This window comes from Drosophila sulfurigaster, chromosome 3 (genome assembly GCF_023558435.1).
Source record: "Drosophila sulfurigaster albostrigata strain 15112-1811.04 chromosome 3, ASM2355843v2, whole genome shotgun sequence".
NCBI lineage: Eukaryota > Metazoa > Arthropoda > Insecta > Diptera > Drosophilidae > Drosophila > Drosophila sulfurigaster.
In genome coordinates, this window is record NC_084883.1 from 40,512,512 (window position 1) to 40,539,242 (window position 26,731).

The 26,731-nt window shown below is 37.1% G+C and overlaps 1 protein-coding gene across 1 annotated transcript in view; it reads right to left on the bottom strand.

Moving 5' to 3' along the window:
* Positions 1-26,731, bottom strand: part of LOC133846384 (peroxidasin) — a 42,111-nt gene that overhangs the window by 4,659 nt on the left and 10,721 nt on the right. The window contains exons 2-8 of the mRNA XM_062281348.1: positions 10,790-11,005; positions 10,622-10,693; positions 10,244-10,485; positions 8,695-9,363; positions 6,153-6,356; positions 5,870-6,048; positions 5,599-5,780 (exon numbers count right to left, since the gene is read on the bottom strand). Coding sequence (XP_062137332.1) covers positions 5,599-5,780; positions 5,870-6,048; positions 6,153-6,356; positions 8,695-9,363; positions 10,244-10,485; positions 10,622-10,693; positions 10,790-11,005 — 1,764 coding nt within the window. The remainder of the gene's footprint in view (positions 1-5,598; positions 5,781-5,869; positions 6,049-6,152; positions 6,357-8,694; positions 9,364-10,243; positions 10,486-10,621; positions 10,694-10,789; positions 11,006-26,731) is intronic.

The window sequence follows — 26,731 nt, forward strand, 5'->3', positions numbered from 1 at the left end:
AAAATAGTTATTTAGGCGTTTAACAATATGAACAAGCCATGCCTGAGCTTCTGCCTATGCTAAGGCTTATACTTAATGCGCTGAAGATATACTAAATATTCAAGTATCAAAGTATCAAATCAATTAAATCAATTGATTTTTGTGTATGTATGCTTAGCCATTTTAAGTTAACAAAGTTGTATATAGATAAATTTATTAGCTCATGCAACGTATACTTAATATCAATATTGTACTTGTATCAAGTATACGCTGTGTACAGCTGGCTGCTTATTGCAAAAGTTGAAAAACATTCGTGATTTACGATGTTGATGTTTGCTTTTGTATTTTGCCAACTTTTAGCAACGAAAATTTAGTAATTAATATTAAGATAGCGCGACTTCTCACAGTTTTCGCACTTTAATTGCAATTAATTGTTGGCAGCGTCGGAGGTTCCTTAAAAGGCCGTTGACTAATAAAAATCCGCAAGTAAAACGAAAGTTTTTTTCTTTTTGTTATGCTTTTTTTTCTTACAGTTTTGTGTTGCATTGGAGCTGGTCCTTGGCGAGGAGGACTCGCCTTTCGGTTTGTTGCCGTTGGCAATTGCTGACTTCGCAGCGCGCACAAAATTATGCCACACTTTTTTGTTGCAGTTAAGCGAAATCCGCGCCAAGCTCTCGCTGCCCAGCACACTGCTCTACACCAACAAGGACACCAACTACAACAACAACAACAACTGCATTGGCATTAACAACAATTCATGCCTCACATTCTCACTGGCGTCGACGTCGTCGTCGTTGTCGACGTTAAAGGAATTTCCCTTTTGGAAACTTTCGCTGTGTAAACTTTGGCATTGTCGGCGTGGTAGGTAATAACTTAACGACCATAATACACCCTGTTGCACCACAACCACTGCTTACCACTCACTATCAACTATCGCATTGCCACCGAGCCAACTATCCAGCCAGCGAGCCAGCCAAGCTGCCATTCTGCCAGCCATCCAACCATCCAGCCAGCCAGCAAATAGCAGCCAAGCCACTGCCAACCATGCAGCCAGCCAACTACACTAGACTACATATTTTTCCCGCTGCCACATGGCCATTTCTGTGGCTGCGCTTTTTCTGGCACGCCCGAGCGTTTGTAAATACCTTAACTCGTGAGTTCCTTTGCTGAGGGTTCTCTGACATTGTCAGGCTGTTGGCATTAACACAGATGCTACTTTGTGTATTTATTCGAGTTTAACTTTAGCTTAGGATTTGCATAGACATATCAAAAGTTGAGTGATTATTAGGTTGGCAAAATCGATATAAACTATATTGCAAGAAGTGTTTATGAGTACTAATATTACAGTAGTAAAAGAACAAGAAATTAAGTAAAATATGAAACAACAATAATGTAAAACTATTTTGGGCCTGAGTTTAACAAAAGAGAAATAAAGCAAATCAAACATATTTAATCGTGTTTATCCATAATTCATATTCATATAATGCGGATAAAATTGGATATCATTATAGTGTAACAATAATATTATTAGATTACACACAAACTATAATTTCTTTAACTTTGGTAAACCAAAAGATGTTGATTCATTTAAAGTTTATTTAAAAATGGACAGTACTATAGTTATCTGATTATTTTTCACCATCTAAGAAATGTGAAAACCGTCTTTAAAGATATATTATATAAATAATAAATTAAAATTGTGTTTAGAATTTGGAAAATATTTGTAATTGTACTTCATTTTGCAACCTATTAAATAATACTGTTGAACATATTGTAATTTTCTACCTGAGAAATACAAACTTATCTAATTCTAATTCACATTTTAGAAATGTAAACTTAAAATTAAACTGATGTATGATTTCTATTTGGAAAATGTTGGTTTTGTAAATAAATTAAGCATTCATTTGTAAAAGCTATTGCTAATCAGATTATTCGATCAGTTAGCTTTAAATTTATATTTTATTTTTGAAGCATGTTCGTTCAACAATATCCTTCTGTACACTTATAGTGTGTAGCAACTTTATATGAGAAAATATCCCTCTGGTTACATTAATAAACTTATGCGCGCTTGTTTTCACTGCAATTAAAGTGTATATCTTAAGTCAGATTGTTGCAGCTTAAGCGACTTTTTCTAGTGTGTGTCTTTTCTTGGCTTAACTTTCTGTTTGTGTGCAAGTGTGAGTGTGAGTGCGTGTGTGTGAGTGTACCACATGCTGTGTGGCAATGGCAACGTATTTCCGTGGCGAGCTTACTCTGCCCCCCATTAGCAGCCCAGTAACAGGATAAGCTTTTGTTTTACGCCAGCATTACCCACAACTTAGGCGGATTTCAGTTGCTTTTGCTTTTGCTTTTGCTGCTGCTGTTGTTGTCGCTGCTTTCAGCGGTTTTTCGCTCGCTCTTTTTTACTGTTGGTGTTGTTGTTGTTGTTGTTCTTGGTCTGTGACTCAGCAATAGTGCTGGGGAAGGAGTTTTTCACTTTTAGCGTTTTGCCTTTTTTCAATTTTGTTGTTAGCTAGCTGCCGTCGCTTTGCTGCGGTCTGGCGACTGAGGTTGGCACACAGCGTAATGAGTAAAGTTTCTAATGCTGCTGGCACAACTGTAAGCCGTTGCTGCCACTGCAACAGCAGCAAAAGCAGCCTGCAACTGAGCCTGCATCCTGGCAGACTTGTTCGCCCACAGCTGGCAAGCGAAACTAAATGATGCGTGCACAGCACAGAACACAGAACAGAATACAGCACAGAGCACACACACAATCTCATAGAGGGAAGCAGGTCATATGCCAGTCGGAAGAAGTCTACTTTCAGTTCCATTCCTTCTCCTCCTTCCCGTTGCTCCTGCTGCATTATGCATTTAAAAATGGCTGCGTAAGCAAACGCCTTCAGTTTCTTTGCTGCTTCTGCCACTGTTGGGAGATTTGTGGGCTTGCTTTGGTTTACCGTTTTGTGTGCAGCTTTTGCTTTATCATTTGCTTGGGCGCCCCAAATTGATTTACGGCCTGCATGCTGCCCCCTTCCACTCTTCAACGTTTTTTTGGCCTTTTGGTATCATCTTTGCAAAGTTGGAGCCTAGACCCGGCGGCGCCAGTTGAAGAAACAGAAACTGGTTCCAGTCCCATGAACAACTTGTCAACTCAATTTCAATTTGGGCAATTTGAACAACTTGTGCGGTTCTCTCATTCCATACACTCAACTTGTCAGTGTCCCACTGTGACTCCCATGCCCTGCCCTGCCCTGCCCCTGTTCTCTTTTTCTTTTCTTGCTCTTACTTTGTCTGTCGCTCTGTCGGTTTGTCACGTTTCTTGTCCTGTCTTGGCACGTTTTACAAAGCTGCCAACTGGCACAGCAACTTTTGTGCTTTCGTCGCCGCTTTTTGATGTCTTTTAGTGCATATTTTATATGCAGTTTAGCCAGCGGCACAGTGGGGCCACAGCAGGCGAACAGCTGCTCAAAGTTTATGAACTCAAAAACGATATTTGCCTAAAGGGATTATTAACTTACCAGCTAAACTAAAATAGAAACTACTTCAAATGCTATTAAGTCACCTGCACAGTGGGACAAGAGTGGGTAAAAATATATATATATTAATTTAAGGTAATTTGATATGAAGGGCCTGTAAAAATGTTTATTATTTACGTACAGAAACTTAAAAGCCTTTTATATATAAAGGTAAACGGAATTCAATACGAAATTCATTTTTGTATATGAAAAGATATGTTCGAAAGATATAGAAAGAAAGAAAGTTATGACTGCAATAAACCCTTTTCATTATTTATTTAGTTCTGATTAATAATACCTCGAGCTGATTTGTTTTTTGTAATATTCAGATAATTCGTCAAACTTAATATAACCTTTTTAGCTTTTATTTAAATGAAATTTTCTATAAAATTTGTAAAAACATAAAAAGAAAGCATATAAATAAAATTTGTTTGTATATGGACAACATCTTAGAAAGCTAAATTAAAATAATGACAGCAATAGCCCCTCTTCTTTTAGATGGTCTTCTTAAAATCTTGATTTCTGATTAATAAACTTCAATACATGTTCATGATTCAAGATAAACTTTTTTTTCATACATTTTTGAATATGATTTTAAAATATATTTGTAAAACATTTTCATTTGACTTTCACCAGTGTGCCATTAACTTAAGCTTTAAGGGTTCGTTTTATTGCCCTACATGGGTTGCATAGTGTTCGCTTTGCATACAAGAGCAACGCAACCCGTAGTGATTGTTAAATGCCCGAAACACTTGAAGAGAATCGCTCCCAGTTGACCATTTAAGAAGTCAGTATATGTAGATAGTCTGCGTGTTTGCACCACTGCACTATGGGTCAAAAGCCCAAATTTGCGGCATAAACTCTAAAAATGGACCTAAGATTCTGAAAATTTGCACAAATATCTGGGAGAGAAAGATAGAATTTCGGAAAAAATTTTGTGTCAATTTGACCACGCCTTCCTCCCGCCCCCATATAACCGTCCGTATGAAACACTGGATCTCAGAGACTATAAGAGATAGAGCTATCATTTTTTTTCGACAGCATTTGTTATGTTTGCACGCAGATCAAGTTTGTTTCAAATTTTTGCCACGCCCACTTCCGCCCCCGCAAATCAAAAAAATCGAATAACAAGCCTAATTTTAAAGCTAGAGTTACGAATTTTGATATATACAATAATTACCATAGTAGTTATGATTCCTGAAAATTTGGTTGCGATCAGATAAAAATTGTCGAAGTTATTAAAGAAACACTTTGAGCAGCGCTGCTTGAGAGAACTCATAAACACCTGCAACATGTATTGTTATTTAAAAAACGGGCAAAAACGGGCAAAAACCATTACTAAAAATGGATTCTATAGAGATTTGTTAAAAATATTACATTTTTACCTTTAAGGCACTTTGAGGCACCTAAAAGAAAAGCTTCACAGAACACATGTACTTTTGTTAGAATAAGCTAGAACAACACATTTGCAACACATTAGTCAAAACAACACAAACATTTAGAAATATAGAAAAACGTTTAGTAACTATTAATTTACATACCTTGACCTTTATTTTGCATTTACACACTTTTAACTTTTAATGTTTGGTTCAATTGATTTACGAGCTGCAAGTCGTCAAAATTTTCGCGGGTTTTTTGTCTAAAACAAAACGACTCTGAACAGCTGACTTTAAAAGCGCGCAAAAAATTAGGGGTATTCCCAAAAAATTTTATCAAAATTTTTTTATATCATATAAGTATTCAAGATACCAAAAAAATAATTAAACAACACTATTCAAAAAAAAAAAAAAAATCATTTATGCCGCATATTTGGGCTTTTGGCCCATAGTGCACTGTGCAGTAAGTGCTTATATTATACAGTTTTCTTTTTTTGGCTGCTCTCAAGCACTACAACTATTTTTCAATTAATTAAGCAAGTTTGGCGCGTTCTTAAATGCATTTAAGTGCAAAACCCTTACTACTTAAGAACTGTCTGTCTTTTGAGTGCTTTGAGTGAGGCGTCTGGATCGAAAAGTTGTTTCCTTTGAACACAACTTGCAGCGCATTGATTGCAGACTGTAGTTAAAGCACAAGTTTTATGCTATTACCAACACAATACAGATGGGTAAAAGTAAAAAGAACTCACCTGATGGTAACGAGTGCTGAGGCTGTGGCACGACCGAATCGATTCTTTAGCTGGCATTCGTAGCGTCCGCCATCGAGGATGGTCACATTCTTGACAAACAAACTGCCGGTGCCGCTTATTTGATATTTCTCGGTCAATTGCACATTGGGATCGATGGAACGTCCGTCGCGACGCCAGACAATCTGCCAAGAGAGAGAGGAGGAGAAGACCACAAGTCAACAAGTGGCTGGCAAATACTTGTAGTCGCAACTTTTCGTCAGCACAAACTTACTTGAAGTCCATCCTCCTGCTGTTCTGCCTGACAGGGCAACTCAATCGTGGTGCCCGTAATGGCCACCAAATTGCTTGGCTCAATGGCCAAGCGTGGCGGCTGCTGCGATTGCTCCACTTTAATCGCTGCCCAAGCGCTAACTTCACCGTTCTCATTGCTCGCAATGCAGCGATAGACACCTGAAAAATGTTTGAAAACGTTTTGCGAATGTTGACTGCAAATTATAAATGCTGAATGCCAGAATGGCAGAATGGCGAGTGCCAGAGTGAATGGCAGTGCTTACCCGCATGGTGCTCTTTGGCCACGCTAACCACCAGCTCAGTGTTCTCGTTCTCCAACAGCAGGTCAACGCTGGCCTCGAGTGGTTGCCCATTGAATTGCCAGGTTATGCTGGGCAACGGATTGCCATCGGCATCGCATTCCAGCACAAAGGTTTTGCCCAGTTTGATTGTTTGGTTTTGTGGTGCCATTAAAATTTCGGGTAAATCTGCAACGAGAGATGCAACGAGGCGTATTGAGCGATTTGAGCAATTTCTCCCGCTCCAAATAGCAGCCGGCCAACAAAATTGAAGAAAATGAAAACGCCAAAAAAACGAAAAAACAAAAACGAGAAAAGTAAAACCAAATATAAATCCTGAAATTCAACAGCTGCTGGTCATTTTTCAATGCGTTTCTTGTTGTTGTTTGCGGGGTTTTTTAAATTTATTTTCTGTTTTCTTCCTGCGAGGGGCAGTTTTCCTATTGCGTCCCACGGGTCGTATGCATAATGCAAACACATTTTTCATAGCATACTTTTTTGGCGTGGCTCAAACAAACTGCTGTTCGCCATTTTGGTTTGTCTCTCGACTGCACTCCATGTTTTTCTGTCTATGTGTTCGAGTGTGTGTGTTTGTGGGGTTAATTATGCTGACCAAATGCCACGCTTGACTGCTTGAACTGCCACGCCCCTCAACCACTGCAAACCGCCCGCCTGCTGGTTGAAAAGTGCGTGCTGCATTCATAATAGTTTATAATTTTTGCACTTAATTTGCGCAAAATAATGCGCACATTTTGCACTTCATTTTGTGCTGTGACCACAAATTATAATGAGCCATTGTGATTAAGGCGCTGACTGAACACTTTTGTTTCTTTTTTTTTGCCACTCCCTAAATAATGCCATTAAAAGTACAGTCACGTCGCGACGGTTTTTGGCTTAGCAATTAAAGATATTAAAGCAAACATTTAAATACTCTCGCTAATTGCCAACTACGTGCTGGTTGCTTTGCCTCGTTTAAATTATAAAGTTTTGAGCTTGGCCAAAAAAAAACAGTGATATAGTCTAGTATGTTGTTTACCAACATTAATTGCATTTTAATAGAATTATTATTAATGGCTAAAATGTATAAAAAGTGACTACAAATTTGCCATTAAACTAATTATAAATTCAAGTTAAAAACTATCTGTGATCAATTTTAGCAATCACTTAATGCAAAACAACCCACGTAAAACATTTTATCATATTATTCCGCGTTTTAAATTTAAATACCAATTATTTTATATCCTGCAGTTTCTGTTTTTGATGCGCTAAAATGCAGTCTGTTATTTACAAATCAATCACAGACATTTATCAGCTTTTAATTCTGGAAAAATGTACCACTGAAAATAAATCAATACGCACTTCAATCAAACATAACTTTTTAGCTAACTGATAGAAAAAGTCAAAAACAATATTCAAGGCAATTAATTTCCAGCTGTTAGACTCGCTGCACATAAATAAATATATAGTTAAAAAAAGGTAGTAAATACAAAACAAGTAAAAATGCTACAGTCGAGTTTGATCAATTGTGAGATATTTGAAAATACTAAAATATACCAATATATTTGGAATTTCCATATATTTTTAAATTTTCAGCAAAAGTACGGAAACTGTATTTTCGATTAAATTGTACAATTTAATATTCCGAAAAAATACTAAAATATACCAAAAGATATATGTATATAGTATCGATATATACAACATACATAATAATCATAAAATGAAAAAAATGGAATATATTTCAAATGTTACACTTAATATACCGAAAATATACCAAAAGTTATACTTAGTGTGGCGACTGCATTTCCAACAAAAACCAAAAGTGTAGAAAACGCGGTATATTACTTTAATTTCAAAAATTTGATATACTAAAAAAATACTCAAATATACCAATAGCTATATTTAGAATTTTTATATACTCCTACATTCGAAATATACCATAGAGTGCAGAATCAATTATTTCAAATGAAATTTAAAGCAATCGCATTTCGCGTAACTTGAACAAGAATTCACTTCAATTTATGCAATGCAACAGCTATAAATAGACTGCAAGCGCTTTGCCCAAAAATGGAAAAACATTAAAAACTATGCCAATAAATTGGAAATCGCTCGTAAATCGCTGTTTGAAACACGCTCTTCCTTTTTCTCGTTGCTCTTGTTTTGCTAGCAATTAATCTTAAGCCTTGAGTGAATCCAATTGCCTGCAATAAAAATATACACTGCAGTTCAATTCAGCGATTGCGATGGCGATGGCGATTGTAAGTTGACTTAAATCATGGACGCTCAATTGGGAATGAACAAACTGTGTTCGTATAACGAAGTTACCAATGGTCTATCTATATACAATATAAAGCCGGGTCGGACAACTGGCAAACTGGCAAACTGGTTAACTCTATACAAATTAAATCGACTGCAAATTGTGTTAAACGCGACAGTTGTAACTGCAGCAACTGTTCAGCAGACATGCGAGAGCATGGGGCACATTAACGCTGCCCCAATCTGGACAGAGGATAGAGAACATTTCACTCACCCTTCACTTCGATGCGGGCGGTGGCCTGCACAGAGCCCAGACTGTTGTGGGCCTCGCAACGATACGTGCCCGCTGTCAACTGGCTGGGTTCGAGGAGCACCAGACTGCCGTTGGCCTGCAGCTGCAGCGTGGACGTGGACTGGGACAGTTGCCGGCCATTGACGAACCATTGTATGTCTGGCTGTGGCCAGCCGATGGCAACGCAATCGAGCAGCACGTGCCCGGACCCGTGGAGGGCAACAATTTGGTCATGTGGCTGATGGGTGAAATGCGGTGGCATTGGTGTCGGTTCCACAACCGCGGCGACGCCAGCCCGCACCTGATTGCCATCCGGATGTACGTGGTCGTGGTCGTGGACGTTGTGGAGGCTGTTCTGTGCGCTGTCAGCGTCGTGAACCATCATGCGTACGGGCTGCGATTTGATCTCGCCCATTTCATTGCGCGCAATGCACTCATAGATGCCAATGTCATTCGATTCGACACCGTTGATGAGCAGCGCTCCGCTGGGCAGCACCTGCATGCGTGGCGCCTGCTCCACACCGATCTCGTTTGTGTTTTGCATCCAAATCAATTCGGGCTTGGGTTGACCTTCCACCTCGCAGAGCATGCTCACCGTTTCGCCACTGTTCACGTGCATGTCGTGTGGACCCGCCAGCAATTCAGGCTTAACTGTGGAATGGAAGCACACAAATTATGGCACTGGCTTAAAACAGCACTTAATTGCTGGATTATGGCTATCTAGATAACACGTTAGATAAAAGTATTTAGAGTGCAGCATTAAATGCAACATAAATACCTAGGTGGTATGAGAGCTGATTATCTTTTTCAACCGCTTAAGTGCTTAGACATACTTTTGGAAAATAACACAACAAAAAATTCTTAAAGTAATGGAAGAAAAAATATACTAAAGTAAATTGATTGCCTCTTGACAAAAAATCTTTTATGAAGAGTGGAAAAAGGTAAAACATTTAATGTACCAGCTTTTATCCACTGTTTAAAGCTAATTTAAGATAAGACAATAGATTAAATTATTGCAATAGGGTTACAAAGAGTAAAAGAAATTTATAAAAAAATCTATTTTTTTTGGCATTTTATAAATTTGCATCGCAAAAGCTTGGTAAATGGCTTTAAATCACAGATAATAAGCTTAAAAAGAGAATGAATTAACTTTAGTATATTTTTCAGCATGTAGTATGTAAAAAATACTTGGATATGATTTAAATGCTGTCAATATAAAAGAATGTTCTCTCTGTTCTCTTATCAACAATTCTTGTACACATTTCTGCATCATTAAACTCAAATACACATCTTTACTTAATGTAATGAAGTCATTAGTGTTGCATTTAGTCAACATTTTCAACTGCATTTAAATCATATTATTTAGTTATTTTAAAGTCAATCAATCAGTTGACGCTGTTGACTATTCTGCTACGCTTTAAATAGCAGATTATATACCCATTTATTTGCCAAGTTCATCATTAATATTGTCTGCTTTAAGTGGCAAATTGAGTGCTAAGCTTGACTAGTGTCATCAACACTCGCTACTTACCACATTGGAAATGCCGCTCATTGAGCTGACTGAAGCTGAGGCGCTGCAATGCTGTGGGCTGTGCACACGACAATGAGATGGAGACTCTTTGCGTTGGGATGTCCAAATGCCAACGACGCCAGAGTGAATAGACACCGCAATTGCAATCAATCGGGTTGCCATCCAAACGCAGTTGCCTCAGACTATGCAATTTGTTGAACATTTCCAGCGGCAGATTGGTCAACTTGTTGTTGTTCAGAATACTGTACACAGAAAAAACCAAAAGCCAAAAGCCAGAAAACAAAACAAGAAAACACAAAATAAAAAACCAAACAAATGGTTAGCCAAATATTCAGTCAAGGTTGAGTGGGAGAGCGAAAGCCAAAGGATGCTACTTACATTCGTTGCAAACGTGGCGAATTGTCAAAAAGTCCAACAGGCAGTTGCCAAATATCATTGCCATCGAGATAGCTAAAAGTGGTTTTTGGGTAAACGTGGCGAATGCGCGATATTTTTAATTAAACTTGATATTGAAACCGGATGCAGTTGTGTGTTGAAAGTACTTACAGTGCCTCTAAGCTGCTCAATTGCTGAAAGATGGTGGCGGGTAAGCGGCTTAGGCGATTCTTGTTCAAATAGAGAAACCTTAATGCCCGCAGATCCTTAAAGGCATCCTCCTCGACAAATGCCATTTCGTTGTCGTTGAGAAAGAGCGTCGTCAGTTGGCTGAGGCCATTGAATGCATTGGCCGGCAGCTTCTCAATGTGATTGAATCGCAAATCTCTGCACAAGACAAAAGTAAAAATGGAAAAAAGAAACGTTTAGTTAAGGGGATACTGAACTATAGAGTATCTATATATATATATCAGCCCGTGTGTGTGTAGATTGTGTTCTATAAAGAGCATAATGGAGCGAAGTTCTGAGCGTGCTTTGCATTTCTCGTTCACTCTCTTTTTGCCATTTTCATTTTGCTTTCCTCAATTTGCTAGTTGTTGGACATGTGTCATGTCCAGCAGGCATCCGTGTGTGTCTCTCTGCGTGTGTATTAGTGTATGTGTGTGTGTGTGGGGTGTGAATCCATGTAACTAGGGGCCAGCAATTGCCATATGCAATTAGTGCGTTACTTGAGCACGCAATCAACAGTTAAGGGCGTGGCACAAATTCCACTTCACGTCAAGTTGCCTTTCCCCTGCGCATTTTTTTTGTGTAAATTCTAAAAAAAAACACACACACATAAAACGCTTCTCTTCTTCCTGGGGGGCAAACAAGTTGGCACTCAATTCAAAACTAAAACATGTACGTTTGTTTAAGCTTCAAGCGTAGAGAGAGAGAGAGAGAGTGTGAGCGAGACCGGATGTGGAAAACTAGGGTAAATATTTTGAACGCGTTTGCATATGGCATGGATTTGGAAAGTGTGTGGCAATGCTGCAGCAAACCATTTGTAATTCAACAGCAATTCATAATCGATATGCAAAGCTGCAGCAAGATTGAAATATTCTTTAAAAGCAACAGAGAAAGTTATCTTAAAAAGTGTATCATGCCTTCAAAATTTACGTTTTACTTAGAAGTGTTAAAAATGTGTATATATTTTTTAATTACCAAGAAGACAAAATAGTATAAATTTACATAAAATCGATTTGACAATAAGACTCAGAATGAATGCAAATAACATACAGTTCTGAAGTTTGAAATAACAGTGCGACAGAAACAAAATACAACATAAACAACCATAAATTTTGTCTCGAAGTACTGCTATTTCAAAGTTCAGAGCTGTATATAGTTTGATTTTTTCTCCTTCTGCTTTCTGATTTAATTCCCTCAACAATTTTTGTTTGCAAATCAGCATCAACTCAAACAATTCTCTTCTCTTTACTTTTGCTGATGACATTTCATGTCTGTCAGACAGTAATTTGCCTGTCCTAAACTCTAAGTAGACCTTGGTTTATGTAAAACTAAAGTAAATACTCATTTACAAAACATTTTGCACACATTAAAAATTAATTAGGAAAAGTTGTGTGCCATAGTTTTTATGCTAAGCGACAGCGCAGCCAAGCGATAAGCCACACACACACATACACACGGAAACTCACACACACACACATGTTGGAGTACTTTCAGCAGGATATGAGTTGCATATGTTTTGCAAACGGGGGCATGGAGAGGTGGCTGAGGTGGCACCCACATATGCTCGCGAATCGCGACCTGCAAAACTCGCCGCCTAATGGAAACAAGTGAGCAACGCAGCGAAAGGCCACATCAACAACAACGACAACAACAACTGCAGCAAGGATGGCAGCAAGAGCAGCAGCAGTGGCAAAAGTTGAAAAAACTTTCTAATCAACTCTTGGAGTTGGCAGCGAAAATAACGACAACAAAAACAAAAACAAGAAAAGCTCATGAAACTGGCAGAATAACAACAACAAAAACAACCACAACAAGAACTCGTTATGGTGCAAATTCAATGCAGCACCAGCAACATCTAAGCAAACTCAAAAAAGGCTGCCACAACAATGTGCAGCTCATTAACTGGGACTTAACCGACTTAGAGATACACTCAAATTACGAGCTGATTAAGGAGTCGAAATATGAAAACAGAATATTTTAAGTTATCGTAAGTAGCAAAAACTGTTAAAAATTATAGTAAATAGAATAATGTACTAATGGAATTATTGTAAAATAATATGCAGATTTAGTTTATGAAATATTTGTGTTTAATTTTAACTGTCTGCACAGTGTACAGCATAGCTGCCAAGATCAGACGTTGGCTCATATCGATAGGCAGTATTTTCGATAACAATAATTACAGAGTTGCATGCGATTTTTCATTAATCTTTTTAACCTGAGTAACAAAAATGGTTGCAATTTTATCGGTAATTTGTGTTTTATTTGAGTATTAGCATTTCTATTTTATATACACTAGCAGTTGCAATAGTTGTTTAAGTAATAAAATTAATAGCTTTAACATTAAAAGCAGGCCATTTAACATATTTTTAGTTTCAATACCGATAAACATATGCGTATAATTTGCGGTATGAGTAAAACTAGAATAAGAGGCAAAGTAAATGAGGAATAGAAAAAGGAATAAAGAAAAAAAAGTAATATAGGAATAACTTCATGAAAACAACTTTTTAAATACATATTTCGAAAAATGTTAAGTATGTATTAATTGCATATTAATATGCACATATTATGCTTTTCAAGCACTTATAAATTTGTTGTATTAATACAAAACTTTATAATGTAATAACAATCTAATCAAACTCTGCTCTCAAGTAGCATAATTATAAGTGGATTGAAAAATTTCTACACGCGCCAATAAGTATGCTACACTTTTGTTGTCGAGCCAACTAATTGGAATTTTTGGATTTAATTTCCAATGCAGTGAACTCTTTTGCATCGACAGCAGCAGCAGCAGTAGCGGCAGCAGCAGCGACAGCGCATAAAAAGTTTCTTTGTGGGAAAATGCAAAAGTGAAAATTATGCCAAACTGGCAGCTGGTTCGTCTCCGGCCAGATTCGGTTACCGGGCTTCGCCCAGCATCTCTTTTCTCTTTTCTGCTGTTGGAGGCGATAATTACGAAGCAAAGGCAAAGGCAGTAACTAAAGTTGGAGTGGGAGTTTGAAGCAGATGCAGTTTAGTCCTCGTTGTTTGGTAGTTGTCTAAACAAAAATTATGTTTTGTGGCTACTGTAAACATGCAACGCACGAACAACACAGAGCAATGCCTAACCCTAATTGGTGTCAGCATTCAGTGCGTGGCTATGCCACAACAACCTGTATCTGTGTGTATGTGTGTGTTGGCTAAGTGCATATGTTGTATGTGTGTGTGTGTGTGTGTGTGTAAATTGCAACTAAAGACGAGTAAAAAAGGAAACACAAAAACAACAACAACGCAGCAGCGTGCAACGTACAAACGAACGACAACGAAAACAACTTAAAAATCCAGAACAACACTAAAACCACTCACATGTACAGCTTGAGGGCAACAACTACAGTGAGTGTGAGAGCGACAGAGCGACAACAACCTGCAGTCAGTGAAATACTCACCAAACACACACACATCACACACACACACACACACATAGAGAGAGCGCCCAAATGTTGGCATATAAACAAAACCGCTGCTGCCACACAGTCGACGCCGTTGCCGTCGCTGCTCTCTGGTCTTGGTCTGGCATGGCCGGGTTTTGGTTGCTTGCCTCGGGCGGCAACTCAATGTGTGTGCATGCAACGGCAGCAGCGGCGCTTTCAACTTGTGGCAACCACATGCACATTGCGGGCAAGCGGAGGCATGCAGCATAGACAGAGCAGGGAACAGGCAGCAAGGCAGAGAAGGGAGTGGAGAAAGGAGTAAGGCAGAGCGGGGAGAAAGAAGCAAGCCAAAGAGAGGAGAAAGGAGCAAGGGAGAGAGAGGAGATAGGAGCAAGCTAGAGCAAGGAGAAAGGAGTAAACCAGAGAGAGGAGGAGAAAGGAACAAGGCAAGGGACATTCAGGCAACAAGACTGAAAACTAGGCTGGGAGTTAGGGAGCTGCAGCAACTGTTGTTTGTGCCACACACACAGGCTAGTTGAGTGGACTGGAAAGGTAGTTTTCCCCTTTTTGCAGCAGCGACGACAACGATTTGTAAGTTGGCTCGCTCTGCATATCCAGCAGCAGCAGCAGCAGCTGCCTTTGTGCGCATACGGCAGCTTGATCCACATTTCTTTTTCTGCTTTTTGCTATTTTTGTGTTCCTTGAGCTCTCTTGCAAACTCCATTAGCCCCAGACACAACCTCACCAGCCTCAGCAGAGCGTCAGAGCGTCAGTCAACACCCATCTCAACTCAACAACTCACAGTGTGGTCCACTGAGAATCGCAAGACAGCCAAGTGACAGACAAGTGAGTGCTCGCTGAGTGAGATATACTCATCGCACTCCTCAAAAAGCGTAGCACACCAATTTTACGCAATTTACGCTGGCAAAATAACCTCAAACAATAGATCAAGTTAAATCAGATCAAGGAATAAGAGTTGTAACGCAAAATGGGAGTAGATAATGTTAATTTGTATTACTGAGAAAAGAAATAAATAAAGCTTATAAAATAAACAAGTAAATATATCAAATAAATACACCACACATTGTATATTGATATATTTAAAATGAATGTACCGCAAAAATACGGAAATACACCGAAGGCTTTATTTGGTATAATGATATAAATTACATTTAAAATACGATAGAGTCCAAAATATACCAGATTGTCAGCCAAAGCAAGTAAATACTTAAAAGTATTTATTAAATAACTTCTACAGTTTTTAATGAATCGTAATCATTTTCAGCATTCATAAATACTGTAGTTAATATTGGTATACGCACCAAAAATCGCTCTAGCTTCAAAATTACGGTTGCGCTTGTAAGCAAAATAAATGGAAAATGAATATAAAAAAATACTGCTTATTAGAAAACCAACAAATCTAAAGCTAAAATAATTGTGCATAAAAGTAAACATACATATGGTAGAAAGCATTTACGCAAATTTCAAAATATTTTCTATGCAAAATGAAATTTTGGAGAGGTCAAAGTAAAGGGGAAATGTAAAGCCATAATTTCAAATAAATTCGGCTTTAAATAAAAGTAAAAACTACAGGAATTCGGAAAGCAATATAAATATCAAATGTGTTATAAAAATATGTAAGCTCACAATAAAAATCAAAGGTTATAGCTATAAAGGAAATAAATTTAATGTAGAATTTTAGTTGTATCAATAGAGCCTGTTGTAAATTGCTGTCATAAACAATTGTTTATTGGTAAATGCAATAATCTAAAAACAGAATAACTATCAAAAAAAAGTAGTCACAAAAAAAAACAGATCTCATATGTCCAATAAGTTAAGCTTTGTTAAATTTACATATGGTAAAAGAATCTTTTTGTTGCTTTCATACAAATTTGTATTGCTAAAGAAAAAGTTTTAAAACAAAACTAATATCTATACATGTCTAAAGCAAAGTCACAAATAAAATGAAATATTGTCTTGATACATTTTAGTTATATTTTGCGTCTTAAATTAAAAAATATGCAACTGAAGTATCAAATGAGTAAAAAATATGCAAATAAAATAGCAAAAGTCATATAAATGGTTTACTTTAAATGAATAAAGAGATGCTGTTTTAAATTATTTTCATAAAATATTTTTTATTATTACATTTAAAAGTTTTGGCATTTAGTCAGAAACAGATAAAGCTTTAACCTTTGCTTTAAATTCCCATTTTAATTCTCTCCTCAATATCAATAAATCATTTGTTGTTGAATCTATTCACAACTTACTAATAATTTATTTAATTGGATTGTCCATTTCGAAGTTGAGTAAGACGCAAACTCAATACGCAAACAACTTGTTATTTATGCAACTCTAATTGAATCTTATTCAATTACCAACGCTCTCCTACTCAATTCCTTCTGACAAAAAGAGTTCAAATGTCAATATGTCAATTGACTTTTCGCAGAGATTTCAAAATGTTCAATCAATTCTCTTTTTTTTTGGGGCAATAAATGCTGCAGAACCACTGTGCAATGTGGGAATGCAACTGAAACTGTCCCCCAGCCTGACGTGTGACAAACGATGGTCCACTCAAAGTACACACACACAAAATAGTTCGAGCTACGCCATTGAGCCTAGTCCGAAGCAGCTGTTGTTGCTGCTCCTTTAGCTACGGCTTTAACTTCCACTTCCACTCCCACTTGATGTTGCCACAGAACTCTGCTATGAGTGTGTGCTAGTTGCAGGCCTTCCGCATAGTTTGCGTGTCAGTTGCGCAACTATTTGTCGAGCATCAGCTACACACATACTCTGGGAAAAAAGAACATCTCTGAAGCCTTTCTTGCCGATGTTCCACCTGCTGTGGCAGTCTCTGGAGTAGAGTAGAGTCTCTGCCCTCAACGCTTGGCTGGGTCATTTCAATCAGCAGACAGCAGGTAGGCAGCAGGCAAAAATGCAGCTCACCTCAACGCTGTACGCAGCTGGCACGCTTCCCAACAGACTCCCTAGCCAGCTAGGAAATTGCATTTTTTTGTGCACGACTTTCTTTCACTTTTGGCTTCCGCTCAGCTCAGGCTGCAAAGTGATTTCGATAATGACATTCGTATTAGGGGAGTGAGAGAGACTTTTTGTGTTTTTTGTCTATGTCAGCTGCAGATGTTGTTGTTGTGATATCAAAATTCCAATTAAATTTATACGCATACATGGACAGAACACGTATACGCCATGTTGAGCAACGCAACCCCCTTGCTGTGAGCTGTCCGACAGACATGTCTGCACTTAATTAATGCATATTATTGACAAAAGCATAGCCAGCTCGAATATGTTTGTCTATTCACGCATGCATGCACTCCCGCACACATGCACACATAATATTACGTATACGCTTTGAAGTCCGTGTTGGGTTGAATTTATGGTTAGACCAACAACTAAAGCATGACATCGAGTATTTCGGCCACAATCTAACAGTAAATTGTATGAAAACAATTATCGTTGTGTAGCTAACGGTTAGCCAACAATTGGGGGCGTGGCTGTCAATCAATTCTGTGCAAGGTGACAAGGCAAAAGGCGTCTCTGGCAATTCAAAATGTGTCGCGTGTGCAATGCGTTAAACTGTTTAGTGGCTTTACAAATTTGATTTCAATTAGTTGCCAAAATTAGTGAAGCACAACCGCAGCCACAGCCAACGGCAACGAAAATTAGTGAGAGAAAACAGAGAGTGTGAGGCAAGTGTGCTTTTGACTACTCGAGCTCAATTAAAGCAGCTGTCGAGTTGCTGAATGAACGTAAACTATGAAAGCGTTGAGCTCAAGATTCAACAAGTTCAGTCCTCGCTTTGTTTCCGTTTGCTGCTAAAGTCCGGTTGACTTTCCTGTTGCCTTTTTCAGTATTTCAAAGTTATGTTATAAAAAGATTTTTGTTAAGGCAAAGCAAGAGTTTTAAAAAAGGTCTCAAGGGGTGCGCATAAAAATAACTATTTATTGTTGCGCTGCAAAAGCAGAACTTTGTTTTTTAATTTCATGAGAAGCGGCAAATTAAATTACAAATAAATGTTGTTCGGTAAAATAAACTACATTCGTTATTTAATTAATTCTTTTAAATATCAAAGAGTTCAATGTATAAAAATATGCTTTTGTCACAACAAAAAAACATTATATTATAACATGAAACATGAACATGGGCAGCAAAAAGAATAATCTGAAAATTTGTGAGTGAATTAAACGTACAAAAGCTACTGTCGAGTGTGCTTGACTTTGTTATACCCGGTACAAATTTTTAATAAAACTGAAACAATGCTGTATTAATTTTAAAATATACCAACAAAATTTGAAAGATACCGAGGACAATATTTGGCATATGAATATAAAATATACCAAAGAGTACAAAGTATACCAGATTGTCAGCCATAGCAACTAAGTCCCGAAGTAAATAAGAGTTTTTGCCATACCAAAATTTTTATTAAATAATATATAAAATTTTTATCTAATCGCAGTCAAGTTTTCAGGAATCTTAAAAACATTACTTAATATTGTATGCACGTTCGCATTGTTCACGCTGTTCAAGAATATATATACTTTATATGGTCAGCGATGTCTCTTTCTGCCTGTTACATACATTTCCTGCCGGCATAAAGTTATAATACCCTTCCATAATATAATATGGAACACGAACACAGGCAACAAAAAGAAGAATCAGAAAATTTGTGGGTCAATTGAACATACACAAAATATTCCCTTTGCAGATTGAAGAGTTACAAATTTATGTTACTTTATTTATGTGCCGAAATTGATTTAATAATTTAATTACTGAAGAGAATTTTGGTGTGATTTAAATCACATAAAGACAAATTATGATTTTATTTGAAGACTACAAAAATTACAAAGAATGTTAGGCATAAAATCAAAACAATTGTGCAAAAGGTTTTTACGATTTTTTACAAAATTGTCTTCAAAATTACATTACTAAAGATAATTTTGGAGTGATATTAAACTTATAACTTATGAAACGAAATATTACAAGAATATTAGAACTAAAATCCAAATAAGTTCGAGTTGTATATTACAATTATACATATAGGCAGTGAAGAGTAAAAGTGTTGAATCAAAATATTGTGGACTTAATAAATGTTCAAACTGCACAAACTTAAATTTATTGTTGAGTTAATTAGTGATGAAACAGTTAAATTGAAAGGTGGAATCTAAAATTTATTGTTGAGTAAATAAATGATGAAGCTGTTGAATGTGAAATTCATTTATTGAGCTCTCCTTAAAACCCTTAAAACTAAAATTTATGCTGGCTTATATTTATGCGCATTACAACTTTCATGAATGGCAATGAAGTTGGCCCACAACAACCCACGCCTATAGCTATCACATTAAGTATACGCCTTGAGCAACAGCGCAACTCTTGCGCAGCATCATCATCATTTAGATTAGAGCGGAAGAAACTCAACAACTGGCTTTTGCAAATTGCGTTTGTGTAAGTTGCAGCTGCAGTTAGTTTCTATCATTAGCTTTGGCTTTCATTATTGTTAGTTTGCTTCGCACACACAAACAAACACACACACACAGACACATACAGTTTCACATTTATCTTGTGCCTTTCTGCGCCATGAAGTATGCAACATAAAAAACCGATAAATATGCGCTTTTTATTTGCAAAGGCTGAGCACGCGCAGCGCTTTCTACATTGCATAATTTCCTTTTTCCCCTTTTCCCCGACACCAACTACATGGTTGTACTCTTATCTGTATGATCCGTGCTCTGGCCGGTGGGCGTGGCACGTAGCCCACATTACTCGCCGTGCTAAGCCCGAGCGAAAGGCAAAGTCATGTTTCGTTGTTAAGGTGAATTTTGTTGTCGACGTCGTTGTCGTTGTTTGCCGCTGCTGCTGCTGCTGCTGCTGCTGTTCCAGCTGCCTTTGCTGTTGTCTCTGATTATGATTTGTCTGGCTTACACACAGCTCATACACTCGCACACACACTCACATGCACACACACACCTGTGTAGCAGCTTAGGCGGCATCTTATGACGCTGCTTCTTCAGGCTACAGCTCCCTCAGCTGCCTTTATGGCAAATGTGACAATAAAAACAAGATTTAACTTTGGCTCGGCACACGACAAGCAGCTTCAGTAATGCACACACACACACACACTCAGGCACAACATACACAGAGAGTACAACACACTCAACACATCGCACATTATTGTCATAACATGGCTTACAAACACGCAAATAACAAGCTGCAAGGGCAGCAACAGCTATAACAACAAAATCAACAAGAATGCAACAGGCGAGCAGACTGATAGACGATTATATACCCTGGAAAAATGCAGGAATATATTCGGAAGATAATTTAAGGGACAAACTAATTCTAAGTTGTTAGTGATATGACCCTAGATTCTAATTAAAACTAATCTTTTCGAACTTTTCAAATCACTTAGATTCAAATTTGTAATATTAACAAGTAAATTTACCTTATGATGGTTTTGTATATGTCCAACAAAATGCTGTGTTATTTTATTCAAGCCAAAAATATCTTACTCTAAAATATTACATTTTTAACATTTTCCACGATTTGAACTAAGAATATTCCAAATTTTCTAATACATTATATCAAAGTATTCTCAAAAATTTAAGTTATTTTGACTATTTGATATACGATATACAAATAATATAAATATTTGCATAACTCATGACATTAGATTCAACATATCAAATACCAAACATTTTTTTAGATTAATTTATTTATTTTTTTATTAATATTTTAATGCAAAGAGTTTTGAAGTAAGCAAAATGCATCTATGTTATGTGAATCCTTAGTAATTATGAAAATATGAAAATATATAATATGAAAAATGTAAGGTCTTTTATAATTAAAAACATTTTTAATAAGAGTCTAGGGTATTTTTAATTCTAAGATTTTGATGAAACCTTAGGAAATGTAGTTATAGTTATATCACTTTTTATGTTATCAGGACTCTACTCAAAATGAATTCAAATAGTTGCTAAGTGAACTTTAACCATAGAAATGTAATTTGAAATTGCAAAGCACACCAATTACCATTAATAAAGTGTTATGCCTGGTGTTACATGCTGATCCCACGCCGTGCATACCCCGAAATGAAGTTATATAAAGCCAATGGCAAAACCATAATAATAACGCCGACAGTAAAGGCATTTTGCAATTCGCTCGGCATGCGATGGAGATGCAGATGTAGATGGCGATCTGGATGGAGATGGAGATGCGGATGGAAATGCCTCGCTTGCCACATGGTGCATGGTGCAAGCTGCAAGCTGGGTTGCCCAGGTGATTGTCGGCTGACAGACGATAGTCAGACGAATACTCATGACAATTGCCAACTGCAGCTGTGTCAGTGGTGTCCCTTTCTCTCTCGGTCTCTCTGTGTGAGGACTTCACTCTGTCTCTGTGTGGTTTTTGCTGTAAGCTGCAGTTGCATTCAGTCCGTCAGTCAGTCAGTCCGTCAGTCAGTCAGTCAGACACTTGGTAATGTAATTCCCACCGCCTAGAGCCGCCATTTTGCTCCCGCTGCGTTTCCTTTGCGCTTTCGTAACCAAACAATTTTCGTTTTGTTGCTTTGTATGCTGTGTGCTATAGTGGTGTTTTATTATTATTAAACAAAAGCCACAACACCCAAGCTTTTGCGCTTTCTCCTTTGCTCGCTGCTTGATGCTGCTTGACATTGTTTACCTGTTTTGTTAGCTTGCGTAAAAGTTCAGCTGTCAGTCATGCAGTCACTTTGTCACTTTGTCACTCGGCCAGTTGCCTTTGCAACGTCTGACAACCGTAAGGCGGATTTTGTTGGCCCCTTTTGCTGTTGCCCCAAATTGTTGCCTGGCTAGCTACCTCTGTGCATGGGCTTATTTTGAGCTGCAGCTTGGGTTTAATTTAGTTTGTTTGCTTACTTTATTGCCACCTGTGTATGTGTGTGCTAAACTGTTAATGTAATTGTGTCCAGTTAGTGTTCGTTCTGGTGTTGGTGTTGGTGTCGGTGTTGCTGCTCCTGTTTTTGGGCGGTACTTAAGAGCACTCTGCGTAATTGCCCTGGATATGGTGCATGCATAAAATTTCTTTGTTTGCCTAATGCAACAACTGGCATCTCTCAAAGTACTCTCTGCCAAAAACTTGTCTGAATGTGTGCGTGTGTGTGCGTGTGTCAGTGCTTAGTCTACATTAGTGCAGCTCAAAACTATTTTGAGTTAGCTTCCAACTGATTTCGAGAGATTTCTCTTACCCTCTCTGGCAGACATCATGGATTACACGCAATTTTTTTAGATTTTGTGTTTGGGGAATTCGTAAATATTCTATGCATTCAGAACATGAAAGCTTGTTTCTATGTTTGCCTGAATAATTATCGAATTGAATTTGAAAGATGGTGCTTTAAATTTGATACTATTTTATTGAAGGACTTTATCGATTGAGTATCTTTTAACTTTATTGGTTTTTTTATGTTTCACTAAAATCAATTTTTGTGTCATTTTGATTTATTATACAACTATTATAAGTAAAAGTATATAATTAATTAGACAAAAAAAAAACATTTCATTATTTGACTATTAAAATATATTTCATAATTTAATCGAATCAACTTGAATAAAATTGTGTATAAAATACAAAAAACATTAATTGAACTTATTTTTACTATTGTGTTTATTTAATTATTTTCCTTTTTTGTTTAATTAAAGTCAATTTGCAAACGCAATATTTGTGGTTACAGCTTGAGCTTTCAAATTGTTGCTACTAAAATATGTATTTAATTTCTTGAAGCTTTTTAAAGCCAAAAACAAATATTAAAAAATGTATTTAAATTCTTTAATCTATTGAAGAAGTATTTAATACTCTTATCTTCTTTTATAATTGCAATTTAATAGATTAACGATAATTTAGCTTAACCTCAGTTTAAATGCAATTATATTTTAATGTTGCGGGCAAAGAGAAGGAACAACAAGAGAAATCAATCAATTTGATTGATATTATTGATTGATTGTAATTAACGAGTAAAATTTGTTAAATTGCTTTTTTATTCGTTGATCAAATTATTGAAAATAATGAGTGACATTTTTTTATTTGTTTTCATTCATGCTTTTAAATATTTAATTGTTTATATAGTTTTCCTTTTAAGTCAAGTAAGTTTGTGCAGAATCTGCTTATTAATTTTAGTTTTTATACAAATATCTTTCAACTCCAAACATAACCAAATCACCTGAAAAATGTAGCGAAACATCTCCCATATTTTTGCGCATTAAAATCTTTAATTGACAGCTTGAAACCATTTGACATTTTTCCAAATTAAAAACATTTCAATTGAGTGAAAGCGAAATCTCTGACCAAAGCTTAATTCAGCTGCTAAGCTGCACTTTAATTATCCACTCACAGATTGTCGGCCATGAATTTAAAACTCGTTTCAAATATGCAATCACAAACTACTCAAGGGAGAGAGCGAGAGCAAGTAAGAGAGACAGAAAGAGAGAGAGAGAGAAAGGGATGGTAAAAAAATGAAAACAATTTTATAATAAAAGCTGAGCATAATATTCGCCTTTTATACGCATATTAAACAGTTTCCAATTGAATAGCGCGCTGATTTCGCAGCATTTTCATATTATTTTTATGCATGCACTCACACATATAATATGTGTCTGTAATATTTGTGTGTGTGGGTGAATGTGATTTTTTTTTTGGCTCTTCAAATAAAATTTCAGCTGACTGCAACTCGAAACTGCAAACGACGCCATGTTCGACATATAAATCCTGCCATATAATTGAATTTCACACGTTACACTACAGCACAAATAAACGAGTACTAAAAAAAAGGACGGAGAAAATTGCCAAAAATACGAGACGAAAGTTTAAATAAAATTTATTTCAACAAAAATACAACACACACACACACATACATATGGAGAGACACGTGTGGCGCTTGCAAACGTGAAAATTATAACCAAAAAATACAACGAGATTTGTGCTTGGGCGTCGCTTAAACTATGGAGGAGTAGCCCAAACAGTTGCTCTTGGCCACTGGAAAAGCAGCTTAGTGCCAAACACACACACACACACACATGCTATTGTGTGTGTAGACATTTACACCTGTGGAAATGTCGATGGCAATGGAAAGGGCCAGAAAAACGAAAAAGAAAAGAAAAAATTGGCAGCTAAGAAAACAGAAAAGTGGCGCTGAGCCGCCAGCGATAAGAGCAATGCAATGTTCGACAACGTCAAGAGAAGAAGTTGGAGAAGGGAACAGGAAACACACACAGTCTGTTTTGAAAGAGCTTGCTCGACTGGTTTTCGCTTCTTCCACTGTTCTTTTTCCTTTATTAAGTTCGCTGTCAGGCTTCAGCTGACAGGCCCCAAAAAGTAGGCAACAAAAAAGTTCGCTGCAAAAATGCATGAACTAAATTTTCAGGTGCAGCTGGGGGGAGAGAAATTTCTGTCCGAGACAATCCTCGCTTCGCGAACTCTAGCTCAATATCTACAGTTTATTTTATTTTAATCTTTATATTTTGTATTGCTATAAATATTTCTTTTATTTGTTTAAAGTATATCTAGTCAAGCTGCCAATAAGTTGATCAAGAACTTACTCAAAATATGGTTGTATGAAATCAGAATCATAAAATCTCTTTAGTCTAGAAACCACGCATAAAAATATATCTCTTGAAAAGTAAATTTTATATTGTGATTAAATTCTAATAATAAATAGTCTAAAATTATGTAACAGTATATCACGCTTTAATTATATTCTTAATTTGTACATATTGTTAACTTATTTTTTTTAATATTCAATGCTTAAATTGAATAATTGAAATTGTTGTTTCTCTATAATGTAAAGATTGTCAAATAAGTAGCAGAAAACCATATTAAATAATAATGAGCATACAAAAAATACACTTAGTACAAATTAAAAAATAATAAAATAAAAACCATTGCCTGCTCAACTTTTGCCAGTTTTGACCCTCCAACCTGTTCCTGCTCCCATTTGTGCCCCCAAAGCGTAACCTCAATGCTTCGTTCTAACCTCAAGTCAATTGAAGCCGCGCCACAATTTTCTTTTCTTTTCTTTTTCGTTTTAGATTTTTTTCTCCGCTTTTATTTGCAGCTCTATAATTTCGTAGTGGTGCATTTATCGCACAAGCTCTTGTAGCTTGTGAGAGTGGAGGCGGAGATGTGGGGGCGGGGTTGCGGGGGGCGTGCGTTGAGGCATTCAGGAAGGAAATGCCATGTCGCCGCTAAAACTGGGTTAGCTTACATAACGGCAACATTAACGACAACGTTTTCCTTCCGCCATGCAACGTCAGCAGCGCCAGGAGCTCAATGGCAGCCTCCCTCTGCCTCCCTCTTCCTGTCCTCCGCTGCATGCACCTCGCTTGCCACATTTCCCTTCACGCTTCGTCGCTTATTGGACATAATTACTGAAAATAACAATTTACGCTCCACGCAAATGGAGGGAAAATGGGCGAAATGGGCGAAATGGGGAAAATGGGGGAAACTACAATGGGCACTATGGCCACTTATGCGTAGCCACAGCGACAACACAGATAAGTGCAACAATGCAGCATGTGGCAGGGCGACGTGCTCGACCACGACGACATATCAATTCCGTGTGAAAGGACAGGAATTTCTTGTTGATGTGAGTTGTAGTTACGCTGGGGCTCTTCTTCGACTTCTTGTTCCTCGTTCTTCGTTCCTCTTGTTGTTGTTGTTGTCTTTATTGCTCAATGTTTTCGTTGTTGTTATTGTTGTTACGCTGGTCATGGTCAGTGGCCAAAAGGAGCTGCGTTTATCGTTTACACTTCGACGCAACTGCTGCTGGACACTTTCCAAAGTGAATCGACAGAGAGAGAGAGAGATAGAGAGAGAGACAGGAACTCCCTTTGCGTGTGTGTGTGTGTGTGCCATGAGTGTTGTTTGAAAGCTCTTTGTCTCAAGTTGATCCTGAACATTACTTAAAGTGTTTTCATCCGGTGTTTAAGCTTATTACTTAAAACGCTATGAAACTTTAGCTTTTAAAATAAATAGCAACATGTTCTATTGTATTCAATGATGTTCTTGTAGAGAGTGAGTATTCGCATTTATTTATTGTAATAATTGTAAAAGATTTATTTTTTCATGCTGATCAGTTTGTTATCGATTATCTAACTACTCCTTGTATTATGGATATTTTATTTTTTAAGTGTTGCGTAGTATGTAATAATCACTTATTTTAAATGTTGAGAAGTGCATAACGATAACTTATTTCAAGTGTTCTGTAATGTATACAGATTTGCCGATAATAAATGAAGCTAAATTCTCAGGAATAAGCAATGTTTAATTGAGGTTTAGCCAATGCTAATTTACTAAATATATGTCTCTAGATATTTCGATAAATTAAAAAAGAATTAATTACGACAATGCCTAGAATGAAGCAGATGAAATACGTCGACAATAAATATTTTCCTTCTCTGACATTTAATCAGCTTTAGCCAATCATAAAATATTTTGA